This window comes from Saccopteryx leptura, chromosome 3, assembly GCF_036850995.1.
Source record: "Saccopteryx leptura isolate mSacLep1 chromosome 3, mSacLep1_pri_phased_curated, whole genome shotgun sequence".
NCBI classification, from domain to species: Eukaryota; Metazoa; Chordata; class Mammalia; order Chiroptera; family Emballonuridae; genus Saccopteryx; species Saccopteryx leptura.
In genome coordinates, this window is record NC_089505.1 from 126,551,142 (window position 1) to 126,577,740 (window position 26,599).

General features: G+C 43.8%; 1 protein-coding gene across 1 annotated transcript; it reads left to right on the forward strand.

Annotated features, from left to right (window-relative positions):
• SHISAL2A (shisa like 2A) lies at positions 1-26,599 on the forward strand. The gene is made up of 3 exons (XM_066372173.1): positions 1-392; positions 8,798-8,937; positions 26,349-26,599. The coding sequence occupies exons 1-3, from the start codon at positions 211-213 to the stop codon at positions 26,597-26,599; spliced, it is 573 nt and encodes a 190-aa protein (XP_066228270.1). The 5' UTR covers positions 1-210.

Sequence of the window (26,599 nt, forward strand, 5' to 3'; positions counted from 1 at the left end):
GCTTCTCTTGGCCCTCGGGGACTCTAGGTCTCTAACAGCTGCGTCTCCGCGCCTCTCGCCTTGTCTTTCTCTGGTCTCTGTGTGTCTCTCCGCTTATCTTTGCCTATCTCTCTATCTCCGTCTTTCTAGAGCTCAGTTCTATCTTCGCCCGCGTCCTCCTCTCGCTGGCCGTCTGGTGGCCGGAGGTGGCGGGAGGTTGCAGAGGGCGCAATGAGCCGCGCCTGCACGAGCTACGTGAGCGCCGAGCAGGAGGTGGTGCGCGGCTTCAGCTGCCCGCGGCCGGGGGGCGAGGCGGCCGCCGTCTTCTGCTGCGGCTTCCGGGACCACAAGTACTGCTGCGACGACCCGCACAGCTTCTTCCCCTACGAGCACAGCTACATGTGGTGGCTCAGGTATGGACCCTGGCCCTAATCCCACCTAGAACCCCAATCTAGTCTTAGACTTCTCGCCCCCACCTCAGCCACTCAGTTCCCATTCAAGTGCTCACTCCAACGTCAACACCAACGCCCACCCAGTCTTGAGCCTCTCAAGTCCAACACTGACATTTGCTCTCACCCCATCACCAATCCAACTCACTCTGCGACCCCTTCTCAGCTCTTCCCCAATCCAGATCCTGATCTGAACCATTGTTCAGATCCAAGCTTGAACGTCAGTCACCCCAACTCCACCGTGAAAAACCTTCACTCTATCCCCACTCTACCCTCATCTGATGCTACACCTCAACTCAACCCCAGCCTCAGCCAGCCTCAACTCTTTCCTTCTCCCTGATAGTCATTCTTTCAGCCACTACTTATTGAGCACTTAGCTTTTCCAGGCCCTGTGGTGAGTGCTGGGGATGTATTTCACTCCTGAGCTAAGACAGAAAACAAAAGAATCAGGACTGCCTCTCAGTTCATCATGACACAATGGCATAATACCACAGCAGAAGCCAGCTTGGGCTGTATTAATAGCAGTGTGATTTGGGTGAATGGCCACCACAGGGCCTGTTTCCCCACTTATTCAGGGAAAGGAGTGTTTTGGCCATTGCTGACACTCCAGGAACCTCGGTGTGGGGCTAAGAGGGCAGTTGGTCTCAGTCTCTCTCCACCTCCAAAGGTCTCACCCAGAAAGTAGGATTTGATCCTGAATTTGCTCTGGGAAACAAGCATCAGCAGAAATGGAGTGGACCATCTCAGTAGACAGTGATTCTCCTGTCCCTGGAGGTATTTGGCCAGCAGCGGTATGCCCTCTGAGTGAGAAAAGACAGCCTGCCACTAAAACTTCTCTGAACCTTTGTTTTTTTCATCTGTCAGATGGGGAAGATGATAAATCATTGCCCTTATTTATTGCCTAAGTGACCAAATAAGATAAAGATATAAAATCAGCTTGGCATATACCACTGACAATTATAGATATTATTGCCTTTTTGAAACAACTCAATCCATAATTCTAAAGGATTTTCAGATGGCCAGGTTTTCAGATCCTGCATGTTCAGCTGCTTATCTGTAACCCAGAGAACTATATCAATTTATTCTCTGTTCATCCATATTTTTGTTCATTTATTATAGCCCTTGCTTTATGCCAGGTGCTATGCTAGACACTGGGGACATAGAAAATTATTATTTCCTGCCCCTTAGCAGCTCACAGCCCATTCTGAGAGCTGTGACATGCACCTAAAATACAACAATAGGGTATTTGTTTAAGACACACTGCGTACTTAGCACTGAGGTGGGTGCTGAAGTATGGTAGCACTTACTTCCCTTTGAGGAATAGAGACAATGTGGAGTTTTGGGACTGGTTTGTACAGGTCCAGAGTTGGCCTTGTCACTTAATAGCTATGTGAATTCAGGCAGATTATCTCCAAGTCTCTTTTTTCATCTTTAAAATGGCACTAGTAATACCTGTCTTATGGAATTGTTGTGAGGAGTAAATGAAGTATGCATGTGAAAGTGCCTTATTGTAATATATTTATAGATGCTCAGTAAAAGAGAGTTCTCTTTCCCTGGTGCTTAGGTGGGGAAAGTGAAGCTCGAAGTATGAAAATCAATTATCCAAAATCTATTAAGGTCACAGCAGACTAAGATTTAAAGAACATTACCTGCCTGACCCGTGGTGGTGCAGTGCATAAAGTGTCAACCTAGAATGCTGAGGTTGCCTGTCCGAAACTCTGGGCTGCACTGGTCAAGGCACATATGGGAGTTGATGCTTCCTGATCCTCCCCACCCCTCTTCTGTCTCTCTCTCTCTCTCTCTCTCTCTCTCTCTCTCTTCTCTAAGAAAATAAATAAAATATTTTTTTAAATAAACAAAAAATAAAAGAATATTACCTAGGACCATTTAAGGGCTAGATGCATTCACACATTTGCAACCTTAGTCATTTTCTCTCCATTTTACAGATGAGAAGACTTGAAAGCCATTAAGTTACCTTCAGAAAATGCCCCAAGCCCAGGCTTGTCCTGCTGCACAACTATCTAAATCTAGCCAAGCTCTCTTATAACCTGTTCTACTCAGTACCCAGCTAGAATCCCAACCCTTTGCTATCACCCTCTTCCCTACATACCCTTGTGGTCCCTCCAGTTGCCTTGGGCCCTCTTTTTTTTTTTTTTTACAGAGACAAAGAGAGAATCAGAGAGAGGGACAGACAGGGACAGACAGACAGGTACAGAGAGAGATGAGAAGCATCAATCATCAGTTTTTCATTGCAACACCTTAGTTGTTCACTGATTGCTTTTTCATATGTGCCTTGACCGTGGGCCTTCAGCAGACCGAGTAACCCCTTGCTCAAGCCAGTGACCTTGGGTCCATGCTAGTGAGCTAATGCAGTTCATAAACATCACAGACAATTGCAAACTGAAGGAGGAGAACTGACAGTCCTCAAGATGTCTGGGCAACCAGTGTACTCCAGACCTAAACACATTTCGGCATACTCCTATCAGAGCCCCACTATTGCAAGGTAGAGAATTTATTTTGCTCTGGACTCTATTCTTCCCTTTTCATGAAAACAGGCCCTTAAAAATAAATATAATTCTTCAGATAAGCGCTGTTTTTTTTCAATAGTGTTCAAGGAGAACTGCTGTCTTTAGAAGCATGTCTTAAGAAGTGAAGATTCAAAAAAAGAAAAAGAATAAAAGAAGTGAAGATTCCTTGTAGGCAATCAGCTTGGTGCTATCACTGTCTGGTCCTCTTTCGAATCACCCTCTATCAAGTAGTTCTGTTTTTTATTAAGATATGAGTCAAACCTGACCTGGCCATGGCGCAGTGGATAGAGCATTGGACTGGGACGCAGAGGACCCAGGTTCAAAACCTTGAGGTCACTAGCTTGAGTGTGGGCTCAACTGGTTTGAGCCCAAAGGTTGCTGGCTTGAAACCCACGGTTGCTGGCTTGAGCCCAAGGTCAACTGGCTTGAGCAAGGGGTCACTCACTCTGCTGTAGCCCACCCCCACCCCTATCAAGAAACATATGAGAAAGCAATCAATGAACAACTAAGGTGCCACAATGAAGAGTTGATGCTTCTCATTTCTCTCCCTCCCTGCCTGTCTGTCCTCATCTGTCCCTCTCTCTGTCTCTGTCTCTGTCTCTCTTGCTAAAAAAAAAAAGAGTTAAAATGCCTTGCTGGAGGGCAGAGTTGGTGGTCAGGCACTGTGTATACACTGTCTCATTTTATCTTATGGAGACCTGGTGAGACAGGAAGCTTTACAAATGAAAGTGAAGATTAACAGGTGAAATATTTTTCAGCTTAGACATGATTCAAACTTAGACTTTAACAAATATTAGAGACACAGAGGGTTATCTGTCTTTCAGAGTTATAAATCTATGAAATCCTAGCCATAAATATATGAAATTGAGTTGAAGAGCTAGTGGTTCTTCAATCCAATTTTCCATCCAGGGCAGGAATCTCTAACTTCATTGAAAGGTATCTTCATCCAGGTGTTTTGTGAGTATCTGTGCAATAATAGGGAACATACTGCCTTTTGAGGCAATGCATTCACCATGAGACAACTCTGACCATTTAAAGTGCATCTTATCTTAAACACAGATTTTCCCCCTTGGAGCCTCCCCTATTCTGTCCTAGCTCTGTCCTTAGGGTCTGGTTTCTCTGTCCCCAGACAGATCATCTGAGACAGTGCCCACTTCCTGACTAACCACTGATCTGGGCTATATGCACCCACCTCTCTCACCCACTCTTCAAAGCACCTTACTTTTAGAGGACCCTTTCCATCTAAGTGGCCATAGATGTCCCTTGTAAAGAATGGGGTCCCAATTTGAGCACAAGTCTCCCAACTAAAAGCCTTAAAACCAGTGAGTAGATCTCAAAAAAGGAAATAATGTTTAAAGAACTAACAAGTACTACATGATTTATGTGGAAAGGACAGGAGAAATAAAAAAGGAAAGAAATCTTAGGGGAGCTAATGTCTTAGGTTGAGTTCCCCAAAAGAGTTGGAGACAAAGATTTGAGGGCTATAGTTGATATGGGAATCTATTCTAGAAAACACTAGTGGAGGGTGTGGAACTGAGGGCAGGGAAGGGAAGGAGTAGTTAACAATGGTATTTTTTTTTTTTTTTGTATTTTTCTGAAGCTGGAAACGGGGAGGCAGTCAGACAGACTCACGCATGCACCCGACCAGGATCCACCCGGCATGCCCACCAGGGGGCGATGCTCTGCCCATCTTGGGGCGTCGCTCTGCCGCAATCAGAGCCATTCTAGTGCCTGAGGCAGAGGCCACAGAGCCATCCTCAGCGCCCGGGGAAACTTTGCTCCAGTGGAGCCTCGGCTGTGGGAGGGGAAGAGAGAGACAGAGAGGAAGAAGAGGGGGAGGTGTGGAGAAGCAGATGGGTGCTTCTCCTGTGTGCCCTGGCCGGGAATCGAACCCGGGACTCCTACTCGCCAGGCCGACGCTCTACCACTGAGCCAACCGGCCAGGGCCTTAACAATGGTATTATAGAGCAGTGGTCCCCAACCTTTTTTGGGCCACGGATCGGTTTAATGTCAGAAAATATTTTCACAGACCAGCCTTTAGGGTGGGATGGATAAATGTATCATGTGACCGAGACAAGTGTCAAGAGTGAGTCTTAGATGGATGTATCAATAACAGAGGGAATCTGGTCATTTTTTAAAAATAAAACATCGTTCAGACTTAAATATAAATAAAACGGAAATAATGTAAGTTATTTATTCTTTCTCTGCATACCAGTACCAAATGGCCCACGGACCGGTACCGGTCCGCAGCCCCGGGGTTGGGGACCACTGTTATAGAGCAAGTCAACACCAACGGTCACCAGAGTTTAAGCCTACTGAACTCGACAGCCAGTGTTGAACCCATACCTCAGAGTCATTCTATTTATATTTAAAGGACAAGAAGCTGAGTATTTACATATCGATTTCTGTCCGTCATTGGTTGTGTGCTGGTATAAGAAGATAGGCATGAATTTTCCTGCACTTCTGACCTGCTCCACTGTGCAGGGAGAGACTGTTCTGGGTCCAGTAAAGCCCTGAGGCAAAAAGATACAAAAGCCAGCATGTGAAACTCTGGCCAGAATACAATTATAAGCCTAATGGGACATAGCCAGGACAATCACAGCCTGGGCTGCACCCAGCAACAGCCTGTTAGCATTTTGGTGTATTGCCACCAACCTTAAATGTGTATAGTTATGTATATGTTTGTGTTCTTTTGTTTGAGTTGGAGTGGTGTGTCCTGTTCTTTTCACTTAACATGATCTCATCTGAATTTAGCCTTGATCTTAAATACACTGCTCACGAAAATTAGGGTGTTAAGGAACATGCCGATACTCCAGGACTTTCAGTCTTTTGTATAGTGCATAAAAGTTGGTTTTGCATTTCATTTGCATAATTGAACAACTTTCTTTGACTTGTTTGCTTTTCTGATGTTCTTGTTTAATAAAAAAAATCAAATTCTTCTTTTTTTTATCACTTCATATTCATTTGGAAATATCCCCTAATTTTTGTGAGCAGTTTATTATTTGAAAATATGTTTTTAAGGGCTCTATACTATTCCATTGCAGGGGTGGCTAATAATTTACTTAGCTATGGTCACAGAGACTCTCCAAAACTCTGACGTGTTTCTGTTCAGTAGAAATTAGCTATCAGCTAGCTGGGAGCAAGATCAGGCAGAAATGGCAAGGACAAGAATCTGGGGTTGGGGTCAGGGAGGGGAATATGCAGAAAAGATGGAGGAGTCTGTGATATTGTGATTTATAAGATATTTGGCCTTCATCCACAGTTCCTGGCTCATGGTTTCCAAAACCCTTGGAATTTCCTAAGTGTCAAGAATGATAAAGGTGTCAAGAATGATAAATCAGACCCCCCCCCCTTTAGGTGGGGTCTGATTCCTGAGAAAACCAACCATGTGATGAGAGGTTTGGAACTTTGAGTTCCCTACCCCTTCCTGACCTCAGGGAGAAGGGCTGAAAATTGAGTTCAACTGTGAACAGCCAGTGACTTAGTCAATCATGACTATATAATAAAGTATAATAAAGCCTTTTTTAAAAAAAAGAGCTTCCATGTTGGGGAACCAGAATGCTTCCAGGTGCCACTGGGCCCCAAGCTCTACAGAAACTCCTTTGTTCATGACCTGGCCCTATATATCTCTGCATCTGGCTGTTGATTTGAATCTTTTAATATCCTCTGTAATAAATCAGTAATCTAGTGACTAAATTATTTTTCTTGAGTTTTGCGAACTGTTCTAGCAACATAATGGAACCCAAGGAGGGGGTCATTGGAACCTCTACTCTATAGCTGGTTGGTCAGAAGTGCAGGTAAGAGCCTGGGCTTGTGGCTGGTGTCTGAAGTGTGTGTGTGCAAGGAAGAGGGGGCAGTCTTGTACAACTGAATTTTTAACCTGTGAAATCTGATTCTATCTTGAATAGATCATGTCAGAATTGAGTTGAATTCTCAGATACCCTGCTGGGGTCAGAGAATCTCTTGTTGGTGTGGGAAATCTTCATGCACCTGTTGGTATTAGATCTGGGAACTCTTTTCAGAGTCCAAGGCGAGACAAAGTCTGGTACCTACTTATCTACTACCTTTAGGAGACCATCTCATCACAGTGCTTGACACATAGTAGGTATTCAGCAATATTTACTGACTGCATAATATATGCTAGGGCTTGTACAAGGTGACAAAGGCAATTAAATACGGTTTAAGTCTGCCTTAAAATAACACACAAGAAATACGCTGAATACCTTCTATGTGCCAAGAATATGACGTAAACCGTTCAGCCTCACTATCAGCAATAAGGTGCTATATTTTGATCATTCTCATTTTTCAGACAAAGAAGCTTAGGCTCAAAGGGTTAAATAATTTTATCAAGATCTCACAGGTAGCCTGACCAGGTGGTGGTGCAGTGGATACAGCGTAGACCTGGGATACTGAGGACCCAGGTTTGAAACTTTGAGGTCACTGGCTTGAGCTCAGGCTCACCAGCTTGAGTGCGGGGTTGTTGGCTTGAGCGTGGGATCATAGACATGATCCCATGGTCACTGGCTTGAGCCCAAAGGTCACTGTCTTGAAGCCAAAGGCCGCTGTCCTGAGCAAGGGGTCACTGGCTCCCCCCCCCCCCCCGCTTCTGAGTCAAGTCACATATGAGAAAGCAGTGAATGAACAACTAAAGTGACTTCCTGTCTGTCTGTTCCTGTCTGTCTGTCTCTATCTAAAAAATAAAATTTAAAAGATTTTACAGTTAGTTACAAAGCTGGGTCCTAATCCAGGTAGGTCTGGTTCCCACTCTCTTTGCTCTCTTCCTATCACATTAGGCTGCTTTGGCCCAGTGAGAAGTGCTAAAGGTCCTAAGCAAAGTGTCCTGGGTGGATTAGAAATAACAGCCAAGGAAAACATTATTGAGGAGGAGACATTTGAAATGGGCCTTTGAAGATAGGTAAAATTCCAGTGTGGGGAAAGGGATCACGTGGAAAGGAAAGACAGTGGTCCCCAAGTAACCTAGAAAGTAGTTGTCTAGAGACCAAGTGACCAAGGCCTGGCTTGGGGCAGACACAATGAGGTTGAAGAGTGAGGGACCAGCGGGGGGAAGGTCTCTAGATGTGGAGTTCACACTGTTGTAATGACCTGCTGGAGGGTGGCTCAGAAATTCCCTTGAGGCTGGAAGGAAAGCTGGTTTTTAACTAAGGTGTACCAGTTGACTTGATTTTTTTAAGAAACAGCAATGTGGGAAAGGTTTTTTAAAGTCATCTCCAGGCCCATGGGGTGGGAGCAGGTTAAGGAAAGTAGGAAGGGAAGGAGAGGAGAGAGGGAACACACACTGCATTCCACCTCTGTGGTAGCACTGAGGTATGTATTGTTATGTATGTGAGGAATACTTGGCATATAATTGGGACTATATGGTTAGGCATAGAAAGCCTGTTTAAGACAAGAAGGAAGAGAACAACATTTCTCCTATAACATGCTGCCTCCCAAGTCCCTTCTTTTTTTTTTTTTCTTTCAGGGACAGAGAAGGAGTCAGAGAGAGGGATAGATAGGGACAGACAGGAATGGAGAGAGATGAGAAGCATCAATCATCAGTTTTTTGTTGCAACACCTTAGTTGTTCATTGATTGCTTTCTCATATGTGCCTTGACTAGGGGCCTTCAGCGGACCGAGTAACCCCTTGCTCAAGCCAGCGACCTTGGGTCTAAGCTGGTGAGCTTTTTGCTTAAGCCAGATGAGCCCGCGCTCAAGCTGGCAACCTCGGGGTCTCGAACCTGGGTCCTCCACATCCCAGATCGATGCTCTATCTAGTGCGCCACCGCCTGGTCAGGCCCAAGTCCCTTCTTGACACTCAGTTTTTCTGTGGTCTTCTCTCCCCAGTATTGGTGCTCTTGTGGGCCTGTCCATAGCAGCGGTGGTCCTACTGGCCTTCATTGTCATCAGTTGTGTGCTTTGTTACCTGTTCATCAGCTTAAAGCCTCACACAAAGTTGGACTCAGGTCTAAGCTTACAGACTACAGGTAAGAAAGAGGTCATATGATATTCTTGTATTCAGCGGGCAATCATTTTTACAAAGGGGACATATTTAGAAATGATGTTTGGAACATTTGCCTCATGACTGCCCCTAGAATATTCAGAAGCAGCAGCACATTTCTCAAGAGATTTATTTGTTTTTAGAGAGAAAGAGTGGAAAGGAAATAAGGGAGGAGAGTGATGAGAAGCATCAACTCATAGTTGTGTCACTTTTTTTAGTTGTTCATTGATTGCTTCTCATATGAGCCTTGACTGGTTGCCTCAAGTCAAGCCAGTGATCCCTTGCTCAAGCCAATAACCTTGGGCTCAAGCCAGCAACCATGGGATCATGTCGATGATCCCACACACAAGCCAGCAACCTCATGCTCAAGCTGGTGAGCCCACACTCAAGCTGGTGATCTTGGGGTTTCAAATCCAGGATCTTAGCTTCTCACGTCAATGCTCTACCTGCTGTGCCAACACCAGTCAGGCCTTAAGAGGTTTATGATCTGAAATTTTTATCCTAAACTTTTCCTGTGTTTTGTGTTTATCAAAATGATTTGATATTCTCAGAATTCTATTTGTTACACAAAGATGAATCTATCTTGTAAATTTTTTTTCTTTTTTTTAAATTTTTATTTATTTATTCATTTTAGAGAGGAGAGAGAGAGGGAGAGAGAGAGAAGAAAGAGAGACAGGGGGGAGGAGCTGGAAGCATCAACTCCCATATGTGCCTTGACCGGGCAAGCCCAGGGTTTCAAACCGGCGACCTCAGCATTTCCAGGTCGACGCTTTATCCATTGCGCCTCCACCGGTCAGGCTATCTTGTAAATTTTTTAAGACAATGTTTTAATTCTGATTTTAATATTACTCCAAACAAAATACAATACAAAATAAGGAAAATTTGCTTCTCCCCAAACTCAATTTATTCAGAAACTAAATATAGGTACTTTTCAATAATCTGATGTTCTTGCCTACCCATTTCTTTATTAGCACAGGCCACTCAGAACTTCCCTACAGGATCCCCCCAAAATTACTACTTTTTTTTAAGTAAGAGAGAGACAGACAGATGGACTGACAGGGACATACAGACAAGAAGAGATGAGAAGCATCAACTCAGTTGTGGCACATTAGTTGTTCATTGATTGTTTTCTCATATGTGTCTTGACTGGGGAGCTCCAGCCAAGCCAGTGACCCCTTGCTCTAGCCAGCAATCTTGGGCTCAAGCCGGGAACCTTGCACTCAAGCTGATGAGCTTACACTCAAGCTGGATGAGCCCGCACTCAAGCTGGCAGCCGCAGGGTTTCAAACCTGGGTGCTCAGCATCCCAGGCCAATGCTCTATCTTCTGTACCACTGCTTGCTCACGCAAGTGTTGCTTTTTCTTTAAATCACATATTTTTACAACCTCTGCAAGGTACTATGAAATAAACAAGTAGCTATTGGCAAAAAGTCTTTCACTATAATTTGGTAGACAATGTTATTATTGGTAGACAAATGCGTATTATTATCTCTATTTTATAAATGAGAAAATCAAGGCTGAGAGAGATTAGATGACTTGCTTAAAGTATCACAGCTAATAAAAAGTAAGACTGAAATCTAGCTCATATCCTTCTGCCTTGAGTCATGTTCTTTCTTTAGCCCACCACACTAGGTCTGTGCAGGTATATAATTAAGCACAGAATTGTTTGGTACCAAATGTAAAGAGGGTTTCAAAAAGAAAAGAAGGGCCTGGCCAGTTTTCTCAGTGATAGAGCATTCACCCAACGTGTAGATGTCCCGGGTTCAATTCCCAATCAGGGCACACAGGAGAAGTGACCATCTACTTCTCCAAATCTCCCCCTTACTCTTCTCTCTCTCTCTCTCTCTCTCTCTCTCTCTCTCTCTCTCTCCCTCCCTCCCTCCCACAGCCATGGTTAGATTGGTTTGAGTGCATCAGCCTCAGGGGCAGAGGATTGCTCTATGGAGTCTCCACCTCAGGTGCTAAAAATAGCTTGGTTGTGAGCATGGCCTTAGATGGGCAGAGCATCAGCCCTAGATGGATGTTGCTGGGTGGATCCCAGTCAGGGCGCATGCAAAACTCTGTCTGTCTACCTCCCTTTCTCTTACTTAGAAAAGAAAAAAAAAGAAAGAAAAAAAAGCAGACTTGAGCTTGACCAAGCAGTGGTGCATAGAGCGTCGGCCTGGGATGCTGAGGACCCAGGTTCGAAACCCTGAAGTCGCTGACTTGAGCATGGGATCATAGACATGACCATATGGTTGCTGGCTTGAGTCCAAAGTCACTGGCTTGAAGCCCAAGATTGCTGGTTTGAGCAAGAGGTCACTGGCTTGAGCTCAGTCAAGGCATGTATGAGAAACAATCAATAAACAACTAAGGTGCCAAAATTATGAGTTGATGTTTCTCATCTTTCTCCCTTCCTGTCTGTCTGTCCCTGTCTGTCTCTCTCTCTGTGTCTCTTGCTTAAAAAAAAAAGAAAAGAGAGAAAAGAAAAGGAGACTTAAATTATAGTGTTGAATTAGTGAAGGTGTTGGTTAAGCAAAATAGGGGAGAAAAGGCATTTCAGGGTAGGATAAAGAATGGGTAAAGGCACGTGGGCAGGACTGAGTAAGACCTATGGAATGACAAGGTCATTTACCCTGGGACACCATAATGAGTAAGGTTTAGCTGGACAGGGGAGGGATTTAAGCTCAGAAGCAAGGATGGCAAACATCAGGGAGAGAGAAGGGGCAGGATGGGTAACAGTTAAGTTTCTGAGAAAGACAGAGAAAACTTTTTCATTTGTACAAGATTATTCTTCCAGTTCAACCCCAAACTTGTGCAACCAACAACAGCACACAAAAACTTCTCAGATAGTGATGATTAATAAGGTGACCAACTTTTTACAATGAAAAGGAGGACAAAACTAAATTGAAGAAAACAATATTGTAAATAAAAGAAACATTTTATTCATTGCAACAATAATACACTATAATATGATAAATGCATAATAAAAACATTTGTAATATTTTATATTGTAATTATGCTTAAATGCCTATTAATTTTTAATAATAATTGTAATAAAAAATCATTCTATTGAATGATTATTTTTGTCAATGTGTCATCTTGTAACAATATATTGGAAATATCTGAACAAGAAATATTCTTCATATTGAATTTTACATGAACTGTGCTTACTTGTCTATGATTGAATATTCACTGAGAAAAATAATCATGAGTCTACAGTGTCGTATGTGCTGTGTCATGTTTCAGTAAGAAGTACACAAAGCCATTTGTGTGCTCAGTATATCATGCGCGCGCTCTTTCAAGGTCTCCCGTGCGGAGCGCATGTGTCTCGTATTCACGTCTTGCCGCACCGTACTGATCCTTGATGAATCGTCATGTCAAATACAAATACATCACATCACACGCAATGGTTTGACTCTGCATCGATCGAATACGGACATTTACAGATTAGTCTTCCAATATCAAAAAGGAGAACATGTAGGAGGACACTTTTCGAGGGAGGATGGAACTTACAAAAGAAGGACTGTCCTTCCTAAAGGAGGACAATTGGTCACCTTATGATTATGAATAATCCCACTGCAGCTGAGCAGTGAAAAGCAGGAGGGATAGCTTTTGAGGGTGGGAGGATTCATTGGGCTCCCTGTGGAGTCAGGAAGATCTGGGAGGCAGTGGCAGGAAGATAGGAAGAAAGCCTGAATGTAGACCTAGCTTCAGGGAGACCAGGGATAGCCCAGACTCCAACTTCTATAGTGAAAATATCATAAAAATTACAGGAACTAAGGAACCTGAGAATCTGGTGAGATGGAAAGTATGTGAATAGAAAGGCTCAATATCATAGACAAATCATTTCTTTCCAAATTAATCTATAAATAAAAATCCCAACAAAACCTTTCATGTAATTTGTCAAATAAATACTACAGTTAATCTAGAAGAGTTAAGGCGCAAAACTGAACAAAATTACTTTGGAAAAGAATGCAGGGACTTGCCCTATCATATAATAGGACATTTTTAAAAGATAAGAATTTGTCAATTTGATATTGGTACAGAAACTGACAAATAGAATTGGGCAATGCAGTGTCCTCACCTAGGTGCAGATTTGACAATGACATTTGGCAATGTGTGGAGGAGGCATTTTTGGTTGTCACAATTGGGCAAGGGGTGCTACTGGTATCTTTTTTATTCTTTTTTAATTTTATTGATTTAGAGAGAGAAGGAGGAGATAGACCGATAGACAGAAACATCAATCTGTTTCTGTATGTGCCTTGACTGGGGATCAAACCAGCAACTTTTGTTTATCAGACAGTGCTCTAACCAACTGAGGTGTCTTGCCAGGGCACTACTAGTATCTTTTGGTAGAAGCCAAGGACGTTACTAAACATTCTACAACACGGGACTGTACTACACAACAAAGAATTATCCAAACCAGCCCTGGCCAGACAGCTCGGTGGGTTGGAGCATCATCTTCTAGAGCAGAGGTTGCCAGTTCGATGCCCAGCCAGGGCACATACAGGTACAGATCAATGGATGTTCCTGTCTCTCTCCCTAAAAATCAATAAAAATAATTTCAAAAAAAGAATTATCCAAAAAAAAAAAAAAAAAAAAGAATTATCCAAACCAAAATGTCAATAGTGTCCATGTTGAGAAACCCTAGAGTGGAAAGTCCAGAAACAAACTAATTAAAATATAGGAATTTAAATAAAACATTTAATTTTTTAAAGTAAGGAGAAAAAAAATGGCAAATTTGCCTACATAAAATACAAATAGACATCTGTAAGGCCAGTGGCCACCACTGTGGCCATGCAGGTTCTTATTGGATTTGGGCAGATGGTAAAAGAACGATACAGCCAGAAAATGGTGGGCCGTTCCATTTATTAAAGTCTCCTAATGGCAGACGAGCAAACAGGCAGGGAAGACCAATTCCCTCTCACTCAGGGCTCCCAAATCTCCAACTCATTCTCCGGACCCACAGGTCACCACAATCAAAACAGCATTCCCCAGCCAAACAAGGCAGGCCCAAATCAGGGTTCCTCAATCCCCTTAGCTCTATCTCTCTGACTCTCCAGCAAAACAAGCTGGGGGAAAAAAACCATTCTCCAGCAAACAATACCAAACAATCACCCCTCCCAAGCAGGAAGGCAATCTGCAATTTGCAATCTGCCACCCTGAGGGCAAGCACTCACAGCCTTCCATAGACTGCACACACATGGCGCTGGCCCAATACAAGTGAGCAAACTTAAAAAAAAATTTGTTTACTCAACAGATATCAAATACAAATAATACAAAAGATATTACAGTCTAACCAGGCAGTGGTGTTGCAGATAGAGGATTGGCCTGGGACACTGAGGTCCTGGGTTTGAAATCCTGAGATTGTCAGTTTGAGCGCAGAGTGCAGGGTTGCTGGCTTGAGCGTGGGATCATAGACATGAACCCATGGTCTCTGGCTTGAGCCCAAAGGTCACTGACTTGAGCCCAACAACGCTGGCTTGAGCCCAAAGGTTGCTGGCTTGAAGCCCAAGGTCACTGGCTTGAGCCCAAAATTGCTGGCCTGAGCAAAAGGTCATTGGCTTAGCTGGAGCCCCCTGGTCAAGGCACATATGAGAAAGCAATCAATGAACAGCTAAAGTGACACAACTACGAGTTGATGCTTCTCATCTTTCTCCCTTCCTGTCTGTGTGTCCCTGTCTGTCCCTCTCTCCTTCTCTTTAAAAAAACAAAAACAAAAATGCACCCAGACATTAGAAGTTAGAAAACAAGTGATAGACTGAAAAGTTGTTATAAATAGAAGTACACACATATGGGCAATCTTTATTTACAGATTAAATATTTGAGAATTCGCCTATCTACTAAAATTTATTTGTAACCTCAAAATTAATACTTGCAGCATTTTCAAGGTCATTTGCCAGTATAGACATGCACAGAGCGGCAAAAAATTTGAGTTACCCCATCACACACATTCCTAGCTGAGGTTGAACAGGGCCATACTCTGCCTCCTTGTTTCTGCTCTGATAACAAGTATCCCTTTCATGGTATATTGAGTGCCATGTTTTTGCATTTTTATAACTTTTGATAGTGGTTTCATTGTTGAAAATGATCCCCAAATGCACTGCTGAAGCACTGTCTAGAGTTCCTAAACACAAGACTGTCACATGCCTTGTGAACAAAATACATGTGTTACGTAAACTTTGTTCTGGCAGGAGTTAGAGAGTTGTTGGCCATCTGCTAAATGTTAATAAATTAACAATATGTATTAAATAAGGTGTCTTTAAACAGAAACACACAAAACAAAGTTATGTATTGATTGGTTGACAAAAATGTTGGGACCAGATGCCCACAAGAACCTAACTTTTATCAATTACATTGACAAAAGTACAAAAATGGATCACATTGACACTGAGAAGGTTGAGTGGGGGAAATGGACAATCATATACTGCTGGTAAGAGTATAAATTGCCACTACTTTGTAGAGTAATTTAGCAATATCAAGTTATAATAAAAATTAATATGCTCTATAATTCAGTAATCCACTCCTAATTATCTTAGAAAAAATAGTTACATTAGAAGACGATTGCTAAAGATGGATAACATGACAGTTTGTCACACTGGAAACAAACCTAATGTCCACCAGCAGAAGAATAATGAAATAGGATACCTTAGTTTGCAGGAATGAACTAGCTCTAAAAAGAGCATCTCATCTGTTCTACACAATAACTGGGCAGAGTATAAATCTTATTGCTATTTGTTTTACAAAAGAGGAAACTGAGGCCCAAGTTACCTAAAGAGTGAGTGACAGAGCCAGCTCTGCCTCCACTCTCCTTCCTCTCCTTATTTCTGTGCTGTGAAATGCAAATCCCTACTATGTGCCAGACACTGTTGGAAGCTTAACATGCATTATCTCATCTAATTTTCCCAACTACAACAGTGAGGTGGGTGTTATCATCCATTTTACAGATGTGAAAACCAAGTCTCAGAGAGGTGAAATGGCTTATCCAAGGGGGTCACAGTTTGTAAATTGTGGATCTGGAATTTAAATATGTGTGTTTTTCTGCCTTCAAGGTGCTACTCTTTCTAACTTACCAGGTCAGGTCTGTGGGGTGCTCCTTCTTGTTTCCTCATTTTTCTCCACCCTATTTCCTCCCTCACCCTGAATCAAAGGTAATACAGTTCATCCCTTGGCCCTCCTACTTTTTACTGCTCAGCTGGATTATTCAATTGCCAGGGTTTGAGTTCTTGCTTTTGCTTATTTTATTTTAGTGTGTGACAGAGACAGAGAGAAGGACAGATAGGGACAAACAGGAAGGGAGAGAGATAAACATCAATTTTTCATTGTGGCTCTTTAGTTCATATGTGCCTTGACGGAGGGGGGGTGGTGACTGCATCAGAGTGAATGACCCCTTGCTCAAGCCAGTGACCTTGAGCTCAAGCCAGCGGCCTTGGGCTTCAAGCCAGTGACCTCTGGGCTCAAGCCAGTGACCATGGGGTCATATCTATGATCTTACGCTCAAGCCAGTGACCCCGCACTCAAGCCAGATGAGCCTACGCTCAAGCCAGTGACCTCAGGGTTTTGAACCTGGTTCCTCTGCGTCCCAGTCCGACTCTTTATCCACTGCACCACCGCCTGGTCAGGCACTTTTGCTTATTTTTAAGATAGAAAATGCATCTCCTGACCTTTTACTAAACGATAGTTTTCGGCTCTCTCTGTCTTTTGCCCAGTCTCAGCCATTAGTTCTTCCCTTCTTCATTACGTGCAGTCCTCTTCTTCCTAGGAGCCTCTTGTCCCTACTTCTGCATCTGAGACAGTTTGCAAGCCCACTATCTTACCTCCACCAGAGCTTTACCCTTTTATTTCTTTACCCTTTTATTTCACAGACTTTTATTTCTGTTTGCCGTCTGCCTCTCCAGTATGACCCATACAGAGATCATTAGCCCTGTTTTACAGCAGAGGACACCAAGGCTCAGCCACAGGAAGTAAATTAGCCAAGTCTACACAGCAGTGAGCTCGTGTTGCTGGGATGTCAATCCTGATCTCCCAGACTGTAAAGCCTATGATCATTACACTGTGCCTCAGCGTCCTGACCTCTGAGTGTGGGGACAAGGATGGACTGGGGATTGCCTTAGCAAGAGCAGAATGGAAACGTAGCAGAGTTTCTGAAAATAGGCTCCTTCTGCTACCCAGGTGTTCTGTACTGTCCTGTCATCCCTACCTCTGCACCATCCCCAAAACTTGGGATGCCAAAACCCATAACTTTCTTTTTCTTTTTTTTTTTTTTTGTATTTCTCTGAAGCTAGAAACGAGGAGAGACAGTCAGACAGACTCCCGCAGGCGCCCGACCGGGATCCACCCGGCACGCCCACCAGGGGACAACGCTCTGCCCACCAGGGGGTGATGCTCTGCCCCTCCGGGGCGTTGCTCTGTCACGACCAGAGCCACTCTAGCGCCTGGGGCAGAGGCCAAGGAGCCATCCCCAGCGCCCGGGCCATCTTTGCTCCAATGGAGCCTCGGCTGCGGGAGGGGAAGAGAGAGACGGAGAGGAAGGAGAGGGGGAGGGGTGGAGAAGCAGATGGGCGCTTCTCTTGTGTGCCCTGGCTGGGAATCGAACCCGGGACTTCTGCACGCCAGGCCGACACTCTACCACTGAGCCAACCGGCCAGGGCCAACCCATAACTTTCTTATGATAGTATTTCATAACTAGCTTGATCAGAAGGATGACCTAGTTCTTACTGTTGTGCGAGGACTTTAAACATATTATCCCATTTAACCTTGTTGGTAAACAAATGTTTTTAGGTTTGCTGCTTGTATTGGGGTAGCTCCATGTGTGTATAGCAGAGGTCCCCAAACTTTTTACACAGGGGGTCAGTTCACTGTCCCTCAGACCGTTGGAGGGCTGGACTATAAAAAAAACTATGAACAAATCCCTGTGCACACTGCACATACCTTATTTTAAAGTAAAAAACTAAAACGGGAACAAATACAATATTTAAAATAAAGAACAAGTAAATTTAAATCAACAAACTGACCAGTATTTCAATGGGAACTATGGGCCTGCTTTTGGCTAATGAGATGGTCAATGTGCACCTCTCACTGACCACCAATGAAAGAGGTGCCCCTTCCGGAAGTGTGGCGGAGCTGGATAAATGGCCTCAGGGGGCCGCAGTTTGGGGACCCCTGGTGTATAGTCTATGGAATGCTGCGGGTGCTTGCCCTCAGGGTGGCAGGTTGCAAATTGCAGATTGCCTTCCTGCTTGGGAGGAACAATTGTTTGCTATTGTTTGCTGGAGAAGGGCTTTTTTTTTCCCCCAGCCTGTTTTTTTGGAGAGTGCAGAGAGAGAGAGAGAGAGAGAGAGAGAGAGAGAGAGAGTCCAGAGGTTGAGTCCGGAGAATGAGCATTGGTCGTGGAACTGGAGACTGAGTCAGGGCTTGGGAACCCTGATTTCCACTAGGCCTGTTTGGCTGGGGACAACTGAGGTTGGTGGGTGCTGAGAGAGAGGGAATTGGTCTTCCCTGCCTGCTTGCTCATCCAAGGTTACAAGACTTTAATAAATGGAATGGCCCACCATTTTCTGGCTCCACAGTTCCTTCACCATCCACCCAAATGCAATGGAAACCTGCATGGCTACGGTGGCAGCAGCCACTGGCCTTACAAACCTGTTTAACTATTCTGCCAGATAGTATCAACCCTATTTTGGAGATGAGGTTAGTGCGATAAATGTGGAGCTTCCATTCCAATCTTGTTACATTTTATGTCCGGTAGTCACTGCCATTACAGCCTCCAGACACGTACAGGTTCACATTGAATTTGGACAGACAGTAGAGAAATAGCAGAGCTGAAAACTGGTGGTACATTTCTCTATTCTAGCCTCACACCCAGAAGGTGAGTAAAAACACACAGGGCACCAAAATCCTCTCATTCACTGCTCACAGGGCTACTGATGTTGTAAGGTATCAAAAAGCTGCAAAATTAATATTGATATTCTAGAAGGAAAGGTCAGGCTTTCCTGTCCCATGCTTCCTTTGGGGAGGGAAGGGAGAAGAATGTAGAAGTTTCTGGCTTGCAAGAACAATGGGTCATTTAGTTTTAAATCTAAAATAAAAATTAACCCAGAAACTTCTTCTCTTTCAATGGAAGACAGGATTTACATACCACCTTACATTGATTGATGTAGGGGGAAGTTCCTCCCCCTTCCTGGAATCTTGAGAGTAACATACCTCTAGGCAAAGGAGGGAAGATGAACCCTAAAAAATTTGTAAACATCTTTGATTGTGTTACCTTGGAAGTCTTAATGTTTCTGTGTATCCCCTAAACAAATGTTGTAAGCTTGTGCCATGATGTCATGCTCTCCCCCACCCATGTGTGATCAAGGGTATATAACCAGCCCTTGAAATGTATTGGGTACATGATTTAGGTTTGCAGCTGTCCCATGGAAGCCATATGTGGCTGGCATATTTAAGAAATCTCCTCGTTTAATAAAACTCTTCAAAATTCATCTGGACTTGGTGTCTATACGTGAACCTGCAGAAGTGAGGTACAGTACTTTTCAGCATCTGGGGTACAGGCACTTTACAACACTGACACATCCGGATTTTTCTAGAATCAAAGGCCCCACCAGCTCAGTCACCTCTTTTATCCCCATCTGCACACCTTCTCCCTTCCCATCTCTGCACAAACTGTCTTCTCCTTCAGCACCCTGCCATCTTGGCTGCTTCTCTCCAAAAATGTGACCTCCTTCTACTTCGCTCTTCTTCTTAAAACTTTTTGACATAAAACCCCCTCCCCCAGCACACATTAGCATAACAAAGTCCCTTCCCAAGCAGGAAGGTAATTAGCTGTTTCATGAGGGCAGCGGCCATTTTTAACAATAAAAATGAGCAAAATCAAATAACACAAATTTTACAAACTTATTTGCCCAACATACATTTAATAAGACACCAAAAAACATCTCTCTAAAATCAATAAATAGCCCTGGCCAGTTGGCTCAGCGGTAGAGCATCGGCCTAGCGTGCGGAGGACCCGGGTTTGATTCCTGGCCAGGGCACACAGGAGAAGCGCCCATTTGCTTCTCCACCCCTCCGCCGCGCTTTCCTCTCTGTCTCTCTCTTCCCCTCCCGCAGCCAAGGCTCCATTGGAGCAAAGATGGCCCGGGCGCTGGGGATGGCTCTGTGGCCTCTGCCTCAGGCGCTAGAGTGGCTCTGGTCGCAACATGGCGACGCCCAGGTTGGGCAGAGCATCGCCCCCTGGTGGGCAGAGCGTCGCCCCTGGTGGGCGTGCCGGGTGGATCCCGGTCGGGCGCCTGCGGGAGTCTGTCTGACTGTCTCTCCCTGTTTCCAGCTTCAGAAAAAAAAATTAAAAAAATTAAAATCAATAAATAAACATTTTTAAAGTTTTTATTCTCCCACAATTCTGGAGGCCAGAAGTTCAAAATCAGTTTTACTGGGCCAAAATCAAAGTCTCCTTGGAAAAATGTGTTCCTTGCTTCTTTTTCTACCAGTATTTCTTTGCTTGTAGCTACATCACTCCAATCTCTACCTCTGTCCTCACATCACTATTTGTTTATGTCTGTCTTCCTCTGCCTTTTCCTTATAAGGGCTCTTATGATACACTTAGTGCCCATCTACATAATTCAGGATAATCTCCTCATCTCAAAAATTTCATTAATTAAATTTGAAAAACCTTTATCATATAAGGTAACATTTACAGAATCTAGAGATTGGGACCTGATATTTTTGGGGGCCATGATATAGCCTAGTATACCATACAAATCAGCAGTCACATTTATAGTATTTATCTTGTAGAAATAAAAATATGTATCTGTACAAAAGCTATACATAAATGTTTATAGCAGCTTTATTTGTAATAGATAAAAACTGTCAACAACCCAGATGTCCTACAATGGGCAAATAGTACAACCATACAATGGAATATATGCAGCGATAAAAAGGAATGAACTATCCACACACACAACAACTTGAATGGACCACAAGGGTATTATACAGAGTGAAAAAATCCAATCTCAAAAAGTATATACTGGGCCTGACCTGTGGTGGCTCAGTGGATAAAGCGTTGACCTGGGATGTTGAGGTTGCCAGTTTGAAACCCTGGGCTTGCCTGGTCAAGGCACATATGGGAGTTGATGCTTCCTGCTCCTCCCCCCTTTTCTCTTCCTATCTAGCTATCTCTCCCTCTGTCTCTCATCTCTAAAATGAATAAAGTCTTTAAAATATTTTTTTAAGTTATATACTATATAATTCCATTTATATAACACATCTGAAATGACAAAATTATAGTAACCAAGAGTGGATCAGTGGTTACCAGGAATTAGGTTTAAGAGGAAGGTTCGGGCCCTGGCCAGTTGGCTCAGTGGTAGAGCGTCGGCCTGGCGTGCAGAAGTCCCGGTTTCAATTCCCGGCCAGGGCACACAGGAGAAGCGCCCATCTGCTTCTCCACCCCTCCCCCTCTCCTTCCTCTCTGTCTCTCTCTTCCCCTCCCGCAGCGAGGCTCCATTGGAGCAAAGATGGCCCGGGCGCTGGGGATGGCTCCTTGGCCTCTGCCCCAGGCGCTAGAGTGGCTCTAGTCGCAACAGAGCGACGCCCCGGAGGGGCAGAGCATCGCCCCCTGGTGGGCGTGCCGGGTGGATCCCGGTCGGGCGCATCTGGGAGTCTGTCTGACTGTCTCTCCCCGTTTCCACCTTCAGAAAAATACAAAAAAAAAAAAAGAGGAAGGTTTGACTATAAAGGGGTAGCATGAGGAAGTTCTTGTTGTGATAGAACAGTTCTTTATCCTTATTGTGGCAGTGGTTATAAAAAGCTATACATGTGGTAAATGTTTATAGTACCATACAACAAAAAATGTACATATAAAAAGTGGTAAAGCTGAAATAAGATCAATAGTAGCTTAGTATTATTATTATATAAATGTCAGTCTCCTGGTTTTGAAATTATTTTATGGTTATATAAGATGTTATAAGTGGGGAAAGCTAGGTGAAGGATGTACTGGAACTCTGTACTATTTTTGTAACTTCTTATGAGTCTTCAATTGTTTAAAAATAGAGTTCAAAACAAAACAAACAAAAAAGGAAATGTATTGACTCAGTAAGCGAGAAGTCCAAAAGTAGAGATAGACCTTAAGAGTGGTTTGAAGTTCACAATGTCCTCAGGTTTGTGACTACACTCTGAGATTCTCTCAAGTCTGTCCTCTATTTGTGTTGGCTTTCTCCTCAAACTGACTTTTCTTATGGTACTGAGTTGGCTGCCAGCAGTACCGGGACTATGTGCTTTCTTGTTTCCTTCTACATTGCAGGAGAAGAAAGAGGGAACTATCTCTTCTTTCAACCAGGGGGAAAATTATAAAGACCTGAGCTCTACTCTGATTGGACTGCCTTAGGTCATGTGCCCACCATTAAACCAATCACTGTGCCCAGGGAAATAGTATGCACTGATTGCCCACCCATATGGCAAAAGAATGGGATTACTTGATTGATTCAGATCAGTCAGGTCCCACTTCTGTCATTGGGGTGGGGCCAATCCCACACAAATATAATTGTTATTACCAGGTGGGAAAAGGAAGAATGGATGTTGGGAAGCCAACTCCAATATTCGGTATAACTTCCTTCTTTTTTTTTGTATTTTTCTGAAGCTGGAAACGGGGAGAGACAGTCAGACAGACTCCCGCATGCACCCGACCGGGATCCACCCGGCACGCCCATCAGGGGCGATGCTCTGCCCACCAGGGGGCGATGCTCTGCCCCTCTGGGGCGTCGCTCTGCCGCAACCAGAGCCACTCTAGCGCCTGGGGCAGAGGCCAAGGAGCCATCCCCAGCACCCGGGCCATCCTTGCTCCAATGGAGCCTTGGCTGAGGGAGGGGAAGAGAGAGACAGAGAGGAAAGGAGGGGGGGGTGGAGAAGCAAATGGAAGCCTCTCCTATGTGCCCTGGCCGGGAATCGAACCCGGGTCCCCCGCACGCCAGGCCAATGCTCTACCGCTGAGCCAACAACTTCCTTCTTGAAATTTACTCTTCCCTTTGTCTCAGAGGCACCATTTTTCCTACATATCCCTCATCAATGGGTCTTTAAATATATATATATATATATATATATATATATATATATATATATATATATGAATATGACATCAATTTTAGAAAGAGAAGATATAGAGAGAAATGGGGTGGGAGGGGAGCAGAAAGCATCAATTCATAATAGTTACTTCTCATATGTGCTTTGACCAAGCAAGCTGGGATTTTCAACCAGCGACCTCAGCATTGTAAGTCCATGCTTTCTCCACTGCACCACTACAGGTCAGGTTCAGTGGGTCTTAAAGCATAAAAGTTTTTTGCCCCGGCCAGATAGCTCAGTTGGTTAGAGCATCATCCTGAAGTGCAGAGGTTGCTGGTTCGATCCCCAGTCAGGGCACATGTGGGAACAGATATTCCTGTCTCTCTCCTACTCTCTCCCTTCTTCTCTCTAAAATCAATAAAATAAACATTAAAATAAATAAAAGAAGAAACCCTTTTTAAAAAGCATAATAGTTTTCTAGATAGAGATGGTATAAAATGTCATTCTAGAAGAAACAGCACAAGCAAAGAGCCAGAGATATGAAGAAGTGGACCCATTTAGGGAACAATGGAAATTTTGGGATAGCAAAGCATAGAATTCATGAAGAAAGAGCTGTTAGTAATGAAGCTGAAGAGAAGAGATGGGACCAGTAGTGAAAAGTCTTGAATGCCACTTCAAGGCTCACAGGCAATGGGAAGACATTGAAGACTTTTGAGAAAAAAAAGAGTACATGGACTCACTTGGCCTTAGAAAAGAGCTCTCTGGCCACAGCCTGGAGGATAGATGAGAGGGACCTAACTGAAATCTGTTCAAGTGCTCTGGGCAGAAGATAAAAGCCTTGCCAAGGGCAATGGCCTTGAGAATGGAGAGAAATGGGCGAATATGGCAGAGAGTGATCTGGTGGGATCAGCAGACCTGATGAACTGCTTGGCTTTGTGAAGGGATCAGAGGAGAAAGTCATAAGAGATGAATCACATTTCTGGCTTGAACACTTGACACATTTTTTTAGGCAGGAATGCCCAGTTGGATCAAATGTTGATAAGTGGCCCTGGCCAGTTGACTCAGTGGTAGAGCGTCGGCCTGGGGTGCAGGAGTCCTGGGTTCGATTCCCGGCTGGGGCACACAGGAGAGGCGCCCGTCTGCTTCTCCACCCCTCCTCCTCTCCTTCCTCTCTGTCTCTCTCTTCCCCTCCTGCAGCCAAGGCTCTGTTGGAGCAAAGTTGGCCCAGGCGCTGAGGATGGCTCCATGGCCTCTGCCTCAGGCACTAGGATGGCCCTGGGTGCAACAGAGCAATGCCCCAGATGAGCAGAGCATCACCCCCTTGGTGGGCATGCCAGGTGGATCCCGGTCGGGCACATGTGGGAGTCTGTCTGACTGCCTCCCCATTTCCAACTTCAGAAAAATACAAAAACAAAACAAAACAAAATGTCGATAAGTGAAGAGAAATAAAGATTTATATGTGATCATGGGATTTAGTGACAAAGGTAAGGTATAGTGGGGGCAGAAACCAAATTGCAGCAGTTCCTTTGCTGGGAAGTGGAGAATAATAAAGCCAGCTGATCTTCCCTTCAAATTCAAATATAAGAGGAGGAAAGGATAAAGCAATAGATAAAGTCATGGAATCCACTTTTTTTTTTTTTAATTTTAAGACTTTATTCACTTTAGAGAGAGAGGGAGAAGAGGGTGGGGAGGAACAAGAAGCATCAACTCCCATATGTGCTTTGACCAGGAAAGCCTAGGGTTTTGAACCGGCAAGCTCAGCATTCCAGGTTAATGCTCTATCCACTGAGCCACCACAGGTCAGGCCTATTTTTTTGTTGTTGTGACAGACAGAGAAGGAGAGAGAGAGGGACAGATGGGGCAGACAGACAGGAAGGGAGAAAAATGAGAAATGAGAAGCATCAGTTCTTTGTTATGGCACCTTAGTTGCTCATGGATTGCTTTCTTATATGTGCTTTGATGGGGGGGGGGGGGCTACAGCAGATCGAATGACCCCTTGCTCAAGCTGGTGACCTTGGGCTCAAGCTAAGGAGCCTTGCTCAAACCAGATGAGCTTGCGCTCAAGCAGCGACCTCGGGTTTCGAACCTGGATCTTCTGTGTCCCAGTCTAATGCTCTATCCCAGGTGTGGCCAACAGTTTTTGCCCCTAGGCCAGATTAGAAAGAAAACCTTTTTATAGGCTGGACAAAATATTAAAATTAAAAATGTTAAATACAAAAATGATTCGTTTAAGTAAACAAAATTTTATTATGTAATTTGTTTATAAATAAATGTAAGTAATTTAGTACAACAAATTAACAAAAATCTAATGTGACGTGTTGAGGCACTTTGCATCGCCTATTATTTTTTTAATATCTGGTTCTATACTTGTAGTAGCTATTCTTAACACAGCCTCCAAATGTAAGTCATTCAATCTTGATCTTGTACATTTATTTAGATTCATTAAAGAAAAATTTTGTTCACAAATATAAGTAGAGCTGAAGATTACTAAATATTACTTGGCAAGTTTTTTTAAATTTTCATATTTTCCATTATTCAATTGCTTATAAAAATTGCACAGATGAGTACAAAAGTAGTAAATCTTTATAATGGAATTTTTTAAAAAAATAAAGTATCACGAATCCATTTGACTAATTATTGGAAGTTAATCCTAGATTAGTCACACGTGGAATTCTTTTCCGCATATCACGATCTTCTTAAATATCTCAATTTCCAATAATCAAAGACGCTTCTGCTTCTGAGTAGCTGAGATTTTAACTTTCATTGTTGTACAATGGTTAGATATTGTAGTTTATGTATAACAATTTAAAAGTACCACTTATTTCATTTCCACAGTGCATCATGTGGAGAATATTAAAAATTTAATCGCGGGCCGTATAAACTCATTACACAGGCTGGATCCGGCCTGCAAGCCGTAAGTTGGCCATGCCGGCTCTATCCACTGTGCCACTGCCTGGTCAGGTGGTCAGGCCTATTCTTAAAATAATGTATGTTTTAAAATTTTCTAGCATGTTTCTGCATACTGACTTGTGTAGTGAGCCTATATCCTCATCTATAAAATTAGTTTTTTAGTAGTACCTACCTCATGGGTTTATACTGAAGATCAAGTCTTCATATATTCTAACAGTTGTTTATTGTCTATCACCCCCATTAAATTTTAAGTTCATTAAAATATTGACAGCTCTTATTGCATGGTGTGGTATATCGTTAATGAATATTTGTTAAATGAATAATGCATTTAAGACTCTGAGCACAGTCCTGCCTGCCGAAGGTAAGCACTCAGGGAAGTTAGCCAGGGTGTTTGACCCTGGTGAGAGGAATGGGAATGCAGGAGGGAAAAACCCCATGCTCTCAGCTTGCTGTTTTCCAGAGCCCAAGCAGGTGACCCCTGACTGCCAAGATGGGAATACGGGCAAGTCGGCGGCGGAGGTGCCAGGAGTGACCCCTCTAGGGCAGAGTCACCCCTTCCAGAACCCACAGCTGGACTTCAAAGAGGAGCAAGGTGTGGACCCCAAACGCCTCCAGCACTGCTTCATGGCCACAGTGACCATCTGTGACATTCCAGGCAGCCCTGAGGAAGCCCCTGTCCCCAACCTATTCTCACATGGACCAGACTCATAG

Excerpts from the sequence above, each read along its gene's own strand:
- SHISAL2A (XM_066372173.1), top strand. The coding sequence starts at position 211 with ATGAGCCGCGCCTGCACGAGCTACGTGAGCGCCGAGCAGGAGGTGGTG. Across the intron at positions 393-8,797 it reads AGCTACATGTGGTGGCTCAG|TATTGGTGCTCTTGTGGGCC; the intron begins GTATGGACCCTG and ends TTCTCTCCCCAG. Across the intron at positions 8,938-26,348 it reads TCTAAGCTTACAGACTACAG|AGCCCAAGCAGGTGACCCCT; the intron begins GTAAGAAAGAGG and ends GCTGTTTTCCAG.